The sequence below is a fragment of the Tachypleus tridentatus genome, chromosome 6 (assembly GCF_004210375.1).
Source record: "Tachypleus tridentatus isolate NWPU-2018 chromosome 6, ASM421037v1, whole genome shotgun sequence".
NCBI classification, from domain to species: domain Eukaryota; kingdom Metazoa; phylum Arthropoda; class Merostomata; order Xiphosura; family Limulidae; genus Tachypleus; species Tachypleus tridentatus.
The window spans coordinates 81683127-81695995 of NC_134830.1; the positions used below are offsets into that span (position 1 = coordinate 81683127).

Below are 12869 nucleotides of genomic sequence, written 5' to 3' on the forward strand. Positions count from 1 at the left end.
ATTCTTCAAACAAAACTTTTGAATTTACAAGGTAAATTGCTATCAGAAACAAGTTATACATTTAATTAATATTGTTAACTAAATTAAAAAGGATAAAACCATATAGTTCATCATTTAATATTAACACTTCTTGAACCTACTTTTTTCTAATATCATGGACTTAAATTAAATATTATTAAAATATGTTCTAAGTTCTATATTGTAATGTATATGTTAGTTTTTATCTTTTTTTGTGTTAACTTTTTGTATAGTTTGCCTTATTAGTTATGAGTTACCACTAGTTTTGGTATAAAACTAACTATCAATGAAAGTGAAAATCTTTTAAATGATTTTTCTCATGAAATACTTGGGAGCAATATATCTTATTACTTGTACATTTTCTACTTTTTTCTTTGGATATATATGAAATGTTAAAAATCAAAAAGATGTTGGAAATAAAATATACAAGTACAAAAAAGTATAAAGATTTAATAATCTGCAGTTTCTCTGTTCTTGCAAGATTTTTACTTGGTTGTATGAAGCACTTTTTACTTGCCTAAGCAGAAAAACTCCTGAAAGGAAATGGAAATATTACAGAATATAAAATAAAATAAAAATATTTGCTGTATTTTTCCAAAGCAGTTTCTTGTACATAGGACATTTTTAATGCAAATTTCTGATTGTCTCGATTACAAATATAAGTTTGCTATTATTTTCAGAACAACTATTTCAGTCTGAGCACATTTAGGTAAAAAACATAACAGCATGCCACACTCTACAGTAACACAAGAATTAAAAACTTTAAAACTCAAAACAAATTTAATACAAGTAACATGTTAGAAAAGATTTGTAAAATTAAAATCTCATAATGAAAAAGTATTACTAAATTTAAGTAACAATTTTTAAAACCTATAACTAGAAGTTCCACATCAAATGCTACAATTGACTCGTAGCTAATATTCCATCTGTACTATATATTGTATGTTCATTTACTTAAGATTTAATTAAAAACAAACCATTTCCTATTTTACACAATCCATTTCACACAAGGAAACTTACCACACAACATGGTAAACATAGCTTTTTAGCACTGTGTGTGTATGTATGTTAATTTTTTTATCTAACAAAAAGAAAGTTTGACTAAGCAGAATGTTCTGATCTTGGGTGATTTATTAAAATTTCCCCAAACTAACCATAAACAAAAAATATCATTTACACAAGACACAAAAATAAAGGCATGATACAAGCTACAAGGCAGGAATAGTAAGATTCATCTTAATACAATATGAAAGAGGCCCACTTGATGGTGGTAATACACTATCTATAAGTACATAAGATTGAGTCCAGAGTACAGTACTGAAATCATAAGATGAACCTTGGTAAAATAAACAACTACAGAAATGGTGTCCACACAGTGTTGGAGATAAACAATCTGTTAGAAACTACAAATAAAAATAAAAGTTTTATACTAGAGGCAAAAATGAATGACAGTAGTAGGTATTAGATTATCTGCAATCAAGATGGGAAAAGATAGTTTATTTTAATGACAAAAAGAAACAAGAAATAAGAGGAAAACATATTTATAAGACAGGTCACAACAAACAACCAGGGGTGACAAATAAAAATCTTCTACTATACACGTATTTTAGCATACAAGAAATCAAATTTACATTATACAACAACCTTCAAGAAAACAAATACTAGATTAGCATTTCTCTGCTGAATTGAGGGTATGTAAAAAGGTTGTAACAGCCCACATCAGACCCCTATATGAATATGGATGCCCCATTACATGTAATATGCCAAACATATACAAAAAGATCCAATAGCAACAGCTCACTCATATCAAGACAACATTCCATCTCTCAAACTAACCACACAAATGTATGCCAACAACCTCACTGTCCTACCTCTTATTAAGGATTGTATTAACACTATAGCCCAAAAATACTACAACAAAGTTTAAAACAGAAACAACCAAACTAGTGCCTTTCTCATTCTCCCAACCTGACCTTCTACATGGCACACATACATTTTTTGTTCAATTACCTTTATAGAATTTAGCATGCATGTATTACTCAATTATTTCCTTTTCAGTTTCACATCTTGGACATGAGCCAGGTAGATTATTTGGCACTTGACCTGTGAAAGTATGCTTTCCCTGGGCATTCTGGTTTCCCCCTGCTTCAAAATTTCTCAGGGCATGGGATTATTTTACCCAGCCCCCCTTAAAAGGGGTGTTTATCTAGCAAGTCTATCAGACTCACTTTAACCTTAAAAAGTTTTCTTTAAATCTCTCAGAAATCTATTAAAAAAGAATCATGCTCACTCAGTATGTATCCCTCTGCTCCAGTCCTCATCAACTGCTCTTTCATACTGATGCCATTGCATTGCCATGTGGACAAAGAAATGCACATTTTGCTCCAACTATAGAATGATGGTCTTTTCATTGCTTCCCTGGCATCTTCCTCATCTTTGTGCATTTTTCAACAATATATGCTATGTGTAAAATTAAACTAAGCCCAGTGGCTATATCACAGTTCATTTGGCATTAACATTTTCAAAATACAGAGTAAAGAGAAGCAGAAATTTCTAATCACCTTGGGTTGTCTTTCAGACTCCCAAAATCTTTTTAGAGGATTGAAAGATTTTTAAAACTAAATTTCTGCAATGAATTTGATTTAGAGCATAAAAAAACAACTGAATGTACATAATTATATCCTAAGTATAATACGAACAGCATAACAAAACCTAAGCATAGGTGATGGAAAATCTGAATTTATCATCCACTGTCCAATATATTGTAGAAGTCTGTAGAAAAAGATTGTATGAAATAATTTTTGAATAGTTGGTTATTTTTAGAGTATTAATTTGTGTAAGGTTATCGAAACAAAACTTTATCTCATTTGTACTATCATCTCATGCCTGCATAAACAGCATTTTTATATACTCTCTCTTAATACAAAGCTCTATTGATGCCTTCTTGAATATAAAATATTTTATCTTCCATTTAATATTTAACATCAAACAGCTGAAAATTTGCTCTTAATCACATCTGAATATTTTAATATATATATATGTATACACACACATATGTATTAGAAGTTGAACTGAAAAGGACATGTGACAGTGTTCAAAATTTGTTTCCATACAAACTTGTTTTTTTAATAGTGGATCTTGGCTGGCTTCATTTTAGATTAAATGATATTGTCTAATTACCTACTGTTGTGATAGATGTTTTTGCTCTATGAAACAATATTCAGAAGCTCATTTGCTATTGGTAATTGTTTAAACTGTACTACAGATAATGAACCATAAACATCTATAATTTATTATTGCTAAGGAAAAGGTGCTTATGCCATAATTATATTTAAGGTACAGCTGTCTATGACATAATTACATTCAGTCTAAAGTAGGTTTGTATATCTTATCCAATATCTTATTTACAAAGAAATAAAGTAAGGAAATAGATCTATATGAAGCTTGCATTTGTACTTGCTCAAATTCAATACACAATTAAAAAAAAGCAATATAAATATACGAGTGTTGGCATATATTGAATAATTTATAAGCATGTAAACACACAATACTTTTTTCATTTAATACTGACCTAGTTTTATTTTTGAAGCTCATTACTAATTTGTACACAAGACTTAAAACAATTTAACTCATTTGATCATGTTTCAGAAATATCCTAATTCATTAACATATTGTTTTAATAATTTTAGAATTAGAGTAGGCTTATTTGTTTTTATCCTACATTATAATTTTTACACTGTTCTTCATATACAAAAATATTTGCACGTATCAACAGACAAAGTATTAGAGAATAAAAATGACTAATGTGCAAAATGAGTTTAAATACTGTAATACATGTGAGAATAGTTTAAAAATATTGTTGGTGAAAACTGTTTACTTTCTTAAAAATTTAACAGGTTTTATTGTATGATGTGAGTTTGTACTGTGTATTAAGATATTTCAAACAAAATGTAAGGTTAAACTAAGTGCTTGATCCACTAAAAGGTGGATAAACTTAAATATCTTTTTCAGACTGAAAAAGGTTTAAAGGGTAGAGTATGAATAAAAACATACGTGAATATTATTGTATTTTCAGGGCTTATGATTTTTGCCTAATTCACTAGAAGACCAGTATATATTTTCTCCAAATGAACTTTCAACTGACTTACTTGGGTAAATACATATATAAATTAACTCCCTAAAGAAATTCTTTACTGCTAATATATAACTACTTAATAGCATCAAAATTTATCTGTTTTGATAACTTGCTCTTTCAAAGACCAAACAGTGTTCTACATTATGTTCCAAAATAAGAAATCTTATTACCTTTTAATCAAATTTCTGAAATATAAGAAAAACATGTATAATCTTATTATGGTCAAATTCTTTATAAATTGATAAATGCACTACAAATTATGGATCATTCAATTAATCAATATTTATAAAGTAAGGGAACACTTGGAATTTTAAACAAAGATGTGCAAAAACTGGTCCTATATATTATAGTTAGTCAATTAAAATACTGTTTACACTGTCAAATACCACTGACCTGTGTCACAACTTGATTTATTTAAGAAACGTTAACCAACACTAATTTAAGTTTATATCTTCACTGCCTCATATCCTTTTATTAATATTTTATTAATCAACTCACACTAACCTCAATTCTATTAACATATGATGTTAATTGATCAAAAATCTTAATAAATGCTGATTTTGAATAAAGTAAAATAAAAAGTTAATTTTAACTTCTCATAAAATATATAGATAGATATATTTTATAACATCTATGTGTAATTTCAAACATTTGTAAGATTTCATTTTGTGCACTCCATCAACAACTAAATTTTGGTAAACAATACCACCACACTATAATGTTTATAAATGCACCCATATGTTATCATGAAATAGCAATTACAAAAAATGAGTTTTTTGGGTTTAAAAAATAGTGTTTTGTGCTCATAAATGTGGCTGAAAAAGTTTATTAACATTAAAATACTTTCTTAGGAGAAGCTGCTGCCCTTACAAGAAGTACACATCTCTAACGATGCCCTTATTTACCAATGTATTTATTTTTCTTTTTAATATATATATATATATATTTATGAATTTTAACAAATACTTATATTTACACAAGGCCACTAAAACTAGCTAACAATAAATTGGACGGATTCACAAAAGATATTACAATATACATTCCTAATTATTCCACACGGGGTTCTGTGCATCTTATATGGTGAAATGCTGCACACAAAATACATGTGTAAGTAAACTGCTATGGTTTGAGGTAAGAATTGTACACAAAACTAGCTTAATAATCTGAATAATTTATAGCATACAGTGTCAATTATTTAGTTTTATAAAAACAAGAAACTATTATAAAAGCAAAATATCTAGATTTAAAAATCAACTTCAAGCAAAATTTTGAAGAATAATTACATTTCTACCACTGTGAATGTTTCAAGAAATTAACAAATCAAAAATTAAATGAAGACAGAAAACAGCACTTACTACTTAAATGCAACTCTTTACAGTTTAAAATAAAAAAAGATACAAAAATAATGATAATGGTAAAATCTGTAAGTTGTGTATAAAGTTTATATTTGTTAATACTTAAAAATCTAATGGTTGAAGTATTGCATCACATTTAAATATTCATAACCAACATGTGCATTTCAATGCATTGTATAGTTTCTGTTACTGAGAAACTTTTTAAATACTACAGCATGTCACTTGCATGAGTCTGTCCCTTAAAATGGATAAGAGTTTTGTTAAATCTTACTTAATCTGCCTGTTAACATAAAAAAACAACCATTACCATGATTGAAAAGGAAAAGATATTTGTTTTAGTACTTTAAATATTTTGAAGTGTGTAGTAAAAAGTGTATTTTTAGATTAAGGAGAAGGGTTAACTTCTTAATCTAAACATTAATTTCTATGTTGAAAGAAGGTGAAATTTTAAATGCAGTATTAATTGAACAAAAACTAAAAAAATTACTATATACAATATTTTCCATTTTCAGAACTATATTCTGTTTTCAAACTAAAATGTTCACAACTTTTAATGATATTTTAATAAAACTATTTTTAAAATGTACTCATACAGGTTACTACCATATGTTTACATAACTTTGGATGCATTCTAGAGATTAAAAATAACTATACTCTAAATGGCATTGTATGTACAAAATATTGTTACTTGTGAAGCAATACCACCATCCATCCAGATGGTTAAGGTGCAGTTTACTATATAACAATATTACTTCAGCTAGTATGTGTACTAAAATGCAACCTTTGAGAAAAGGTTCCAAACATGCAAATCTTTAAAAACAGAAAGCTTCAGGCACTGCTTAAAAAGGGTACCCCAAGCCCCAGACGCCTGGCACCACACTCACAGCAATATTTTGCACTTGAAACTGGATACCTAGTTCCACACTGGTGACAGAAACGAGTTGTAACAGATAGTTCAGAGTTCTGTGTGCGAGTGAAGCCTGTTAATGAACTATCACTACCACTACTAGTGCTAACCCTGGTTTCACCATCACTGGCTGGCCCAACAGAGCTTGGTGATGTCACTTCACTGCTAGAAACCATTGGAAGGCCTGTAATCTCACCACCATGGGGTACTTGTTTAGTCCAACTGCAAATAATAGTGTGCAATAAGTAAGAGTATAAAAATTATTTTTAATGAAACACATATAACATTATTACAATTTTAATATACAGTATTCAATATTAAGACACTAAAAAATTAACCATAATAAGGTATGTGCAGTGGAAGATCTTATAACATTTTCAGAAATGATTACTGTTATGTTTTAAAACAAGTACATGTATAAGAACTTAAGGACCAACTAAAGCTTGTAAAATTTTGTAACCAAACAAGAAATAAAATGGAAGAAAGAACTTTGTAAGAAGAATACATTTTAATATGAAATAAATCTGAAACTTCTATTTCATATGTAAGTAAATGTAAGAGAAAAATAAACAAAAAAACAAATATCAGAACAAATGGAATGGAAAACTTGTTAAAAATATAAACAAGTATTCATCATTAAAATAAAACACACAAACATAAGAATTAAACAATGAACATCACAAATTAAAGGTGTTTAATCCTATCAAATAACCAAGCATGACCACATTAAATGCATAATTTGCAGAGGATAATACTTAACTTTAAAATAATAACAAACCTCTCACTGGACCACAGGAAAAAAAATATTAAAAACTCATTTTACTAAAAATCTATGTAGAACAAACTGTGGTTTCACAAACCAAGAGTTACATATATACTACTAATTTATACCAATTAACAATAAATATGAATTTCTACACACATCTCTAAAATTTCCCTGAAGACATCCATTATTTAATTTTCATCTTTCCAACAAGATAATCATACAAATGAGTCAGATGTCATTCAAAGGCACAAGTAAAAGATGTTAATAAACTGAAATAATAAAGACCATAACTTCAGTCACACAAGAAAATTTAGTTTACAGTTTTTTGTGTCCTCCCTATTCTGAACTTAGTTTTTTATAGTTTATGTGTGAGAAATTTTAGGCTACTTTTCCTTAAAAGGAAAGAAAGGTTATCAAACCTTTGCATACAGTTTAAAAAGGTTATCAAACTTTTGCATACAGAAAAATATACTCATTTTTAGCTTGGACTGCAGTAGGTTTAACATTTATATTAAATGAATTTTGAATATTATAAATTATCAAGTCATGTAACAATTACAACTGATATAAAGTTGGAGTGAAAAGGCATATATCAGATCTACATTTTCAGAGTTATATATAAGTTTTGAGATAATTTCCAAACACAGAACCATAAATAGGACTGGCTAGAAATATTCAATGCAAAAACCATTGAAAAGTATGTGAATTTTTCAAAAAATAAGTTTATAATTCAACTGATTCTGAATCTTCAGACAATTTTCCTGATATCCTCAAATTACCAAAAGTAGTTTTTCCTTCACTTTGCAAACAATCAATCTATCTTAAAACTGTTTCAAACTTTCTTTCCAGTGATTACTAAACTTATTGATAATCTTTGAGTTTAGAAATCCAACCACAAATCTGAGGATTTAAAGAGTCTTAAGATAATTTTATTAAAATAACATAAGGCAATACTAAATTATTCTAAACAAACATACAAACAAAACTTTTTCATGCATATACCAAACATAGAAGTGATTAGCTGTACACTATAGTGTTTCAGAATGACTCCAATCCTGGATCATAACTAAACATTTCTGTTATTAAATAACTTTCTTTTTTCAGCAATTCTTTCTAGTTTCAATTTAATAGTGTTAATTGTGTGAAGCTCAAAGGTCTAAGTATGGAAAATCTAGTTTTACCTGTTTTAACTAATATATTTATTATTATAACAGCAGAAATTACTATTTCCATCTCCTCCCCATACATCAACTTTCTGGATTCATAATATGGATGACATTTTTAGACATGTTTTAGGGATTAAAATTCAATTCATAGTTTTCTTTTTGGTTTTACCTTCAAATAACAAGCTTCACTAACAAAAAATTTCATGTTCAACAAATAGATCCTTCCATAAACAGAGCTTTTATAGAACCCATTTTAATCAACTAAATCAGAGTCAATGCAATGCATAGTATTACACCCACAGTGCTAGATGGATAGAAGATGTAAGCTCAAACAGTTCTTTTGGTATCCCAAAATACTTCATTTTTATCTCAGAATGTATCATGCACTCACTGTCTAATTTGCATGAAATTCAATAAACTCTACATAAGAGACCACAAAAATGTTAGAAAGATTATGTCAGAAAAGTGACATGTTATGTATTAAAGTGGGACAAGTGATGATTCTGCAAAGATGCACAACAAGCTATATGTGCTCTGTCTACCACAAGGAATTAAATAATGGATTTTAGCACTGCAAGTTTGTAAACTTAGAGCTGGCTCATGGGGTGATATGATTGTCAGGAACATTTTTGTTTTTAATTTTATTTTACCAATTTCAGTAGTAACCATTTCTGGTTATAAATCATAAAAACACTGCATAAACTGATATAATAACATTTTTTACAATGAAAATATATTTCTGATAGGTACTTCCCTTTTCTCACAATATTATCATTTCTTATTTTGAGCTGCCCTCTGAAGATGATCTTTTTTATAACACATGCCTGAAGCCTTTAGAACTTCCCTACTGGAAGAAAAGATTTCAACGTATCTCTCGCACAAATCATCACATGTCACTTCTCCATCAGTACATGAAATCTGTGATGTATATGACTCCCTCTATACACCTATACCAAACTATCACTTTGAAGTTTGGATGTAGATGTAAGCACTGAAGAAAAGTAGGGAGGAAATGTGGAAGTACTTATTAGAAATACATTTTCAGCATAGAAAAATTATAACTTCTGATACAATACTTACCTCCCCTTACAATATTAGCTAGAATCTCACATTGTAAAGGAGGAGGGACCAATGCAATGAAAGAATAAATGCACCCCTTGTAAGTACCTGAGAGATACCTCTGTAGATGAAACAGATCATATGTTCTTAGGAGGAGCATTGCACCTCTTCTGAATCAGATATCTCTTTTCCACGAACAGAAATGAATCAACACGCCAGAAAAGAAAGGGAGCACATTTGAATGGAAGAGGATAAGTGAAGAAAGTGATCCCAATCAGATAAATAACTTAATCCTACAGAAGTTAGTGAATAAAGGATGATGTGTCCCATGGTGTAGAATGGCTAGGGCACAGCTGATCACACTTAGTAAGTCAATTACATCCAAAACCCCTTGCTGGGAACTGATATCTGCATGAGGTAAGGATAATGATCATATCATCTTCACCCCAAGCCCTAAAATGGTGGACATGAGGAAATGACCAACTCTAGGGTATGACACAGGAGTTGCATTGAGCTAGGTATCTGGAATTGTGTTGACTGGTATCTGAAGAAAGTCCATCATGTGCAATCAACTTCTGCAACTGTGAAATTGGTCTGAAATAACCAAAGAACAATAATATCACAGTTGCAAGAAAATGAGGGAATTTCCTAGACAGAAAAACTCACACACACTTTCCATTACCTATGAAACACAGAGGGAAGAATCACGGGCAAAAAATGGACAATCCCCAAGCCTGTGTGAGGACTTATGTTGATCTGTTCATATGATATTCAAAACCAGCCTGTGGGGTACTGACATCCATGTGAGGGAAGAATGACAGCACACAAATGAAGAGGTAAATTGCATTGAGATGTCTCATTCTGTTGTATGTGGATGTATCCAGATGATGGTATGTCTTATATACCAGCAAAACACCATTGCCTTACTCTCAAATGGATGGTTATAGCCATCTATGTAGAACCCATCAATGAGGATGCCTCCATAGTCAACTACCCCAGTAGCTGGATCTGGTAAGTGGCAAGGACTTCCATACTCCACTTGAAGAAGAGTTGTTGAAAATGTGTTGGAGAGTCTAGAGGAACTAATACACCCAGTGCAATGGGTGATCATGAAACCCTATTTTGAAAAGCACATCACACAGTTATTCAATCAAAACATAGCAGGGATGAATAGCTATTCCCTCCTGCTTTACCCATGCAATCCATGGATGGTATGATCTAGAATGGGCCTAGTTAAGAAACATAGTGAAAATTTGAGAAAAATGAATACCTGGCCAGGTATCATCTGCCACAGAGTAGGCAAGAAAAAGCAAGGTCCCCTGTAAGAAGAAAGCATTTATTAAAACTTATCTAGTGTTATTGTTGCCCCAAAGTCTGAAGTTTAGCCACAGGATGCAGAAAATATGACATGATGGAGATAACTAGAAATGAATGTCTGAGGGGTGGACCATATTCCTGATTACAGAATTTCCTCCAAAAGCAACTAAGACAAGAATTCATGGAAAAGGTGATGTATTGGATTTGATGGAAGGTAACACATACTAAGAAGGGAACAAAGAGAAATAAGCCAATTGGATTAAACAACAAATTCAAATGGTAAGGGTAAACGGAAAAAGATCATGAGGGAGGTTGCCAAGAGATGAGGAGATGGGAACAAAATCTCCTGAAGGAAGCCATGTGGGCAATATAGCAATGAAAAAACACACACAGGGCAAAGAAATCTATCTGAATCAGGATGAGGGTAGAAATAAGAAACAGAAGGAAGGGAAATGGATAAAAGGAGGTTACCTTCTCAAGTCACCAAGGAGAGCTAGTCACCGAGCAAGTCAGACGTGCCAATATCTCTGCCAACATGCTATTTAGAACGAAATGTTCATCCTCGCCAGTCAGGCCGTTAGTGCCGCCGGTAATTGTCAACGGCCTACAACCGAACCTCATGCCGTACCAAGTCGCCACGTTGATCTCCCGAGCCAAGCCTGGGGCAACCATCGAACCGTCCAGGACCAGAATTTTACGCCGGGGCAGAATCCTCATCCAACCAACCACTACTGCAGACCAAATTTATCTGTGCCAGCCATGGAACACTAAATTTAAAGTAAGCTGTTCCCCACTAAAAGTCCAGTCAATCTTTATTCTGTATTCCTCAGGGGCGTCGACCCATCAATTCAACCAGAAGAAATCAGACAAACCATAGAACCCCAAATACAAGCCAAGGTATATGCAGTTCATCGAATTTTTTCTAAGAACACTAACCATCCTACGCACTTCATGAATATAGTGACAACGTCAAAGTACAGTGCTGACTGTATTTTACGTGACGGCTGTTATTATCATACATTTCATTTTAGAGCCGAACGCTCACATCAACAACCACTCAATACTGGTTCAAACAAAGCACCCAGATATCACAAACAACCAACGGAAATCTTCCAACATGAAACTAACAAAATACCGCCAAGTCCAAATCTAATTAGAAGAAACATGAAGACAGATTCAAACAACTCGACTCAGAAGACGACAACTCCCACTGTTAGCAACACGCCAAGTTCCAGTAGTTCAAGAAAGAAAAAGGACAGTTCATGCCAGACTTCAATCCCAGTTCCACAGAATTCAACAACCAGCCAGACTGAAACCATTACCAAGATAACCATCGACGCGACAGTACAAACAGAAAAACAAACTACCTCCACACAGAAAACTCAAACCAAAATCTCGAGAAGAAACAAAGCATCACAGACCAGCGAAGAACAACTCACCGAAGAACATCCAGTAGTTCCACTACCGAGACCACGTTTTTCACTTGCACCAATGGGCTTCAAGTGTGAAAACAAGTTCATGACGAAGTTACCACCTGATCTACAAGACTGCAGCTAACAGTTTCCACGTATACCACCAACATAGTTCATCAGTTGTTTTTGGTTTTTTTTTCTCTTTCCTTTCTCTTCCCATCTACTTCCGGGCACGGTCTGGGTAGATTTTTTGGCGCCCAGGCCATGAAAGTGGGTTTTCTCGGGGTACTCCCGTTTCCCCCCACAGCAAAAATCTCTGGCATCGGATCTGTAGGTCCCAGCCACATTCTGAAAAGGGCCGTTTATTTAGTCTTAGTCATAGTTCAACCAGCCATAGTATAGTAAATTTTAAATCCATTTGCCAGCCGCCAGTGTACTCCGTCCTCGGGCCAAGGTGTGGCCCGCTTCTCTTCACTTATGCTGATCTCGTCCAGTTCTCCCGTCTTGTCTCTTACTCACAAATACTCCACCTTAAAAATATTAGAACAAAAGTAAACGAAAAAACCTATGGATATTCTAACAATTTATCATGAGAGGGGACGAAAGAGGAACTACAACGTTCCTGAACACCCCAGTTGGAGAGAGAATTCTTCTGATTTCTCCCTCTCTAAACTAAACCCCTGCCACGTTAGTTTGCGTTTGCATAAGTCACCAAGGTATGGGAAGAAAGGAAC

At 32.2% G+C, this 12869-nt stretch overlaps 1 protein-coding gene across 5 annotated transcripts in view; it reads right to left on the reverse strand.

The window, feature by feature from the left end:
* Positions 1–1134: 1134 nt before the first annotated feature.
* Positions 1135–12869, reverse strand: part of LOC143252914 (uncharacterized) — an 80261-nt gene continuing 68526 nt past the window's right edge. For 3 of the 5 annotated variants that reach the window (XM_076505762.1, XM_076505763.1, XM_076505764.1), the window contains exon 12: positions 1135–6637. In XM_076505762.1, the coding sequence (XP_076361877.1) occupies positions 6337–6637 (301 nt within the window). In that variant the 3' untranslated portion in view covers positions 1135–6336. The remainder of the gene's footprint in view (positions 6638–12869) is intronic. The other 2 variants (XM_076505765.1, XM_076505766.1) reach the window with 1 other exon arrangement.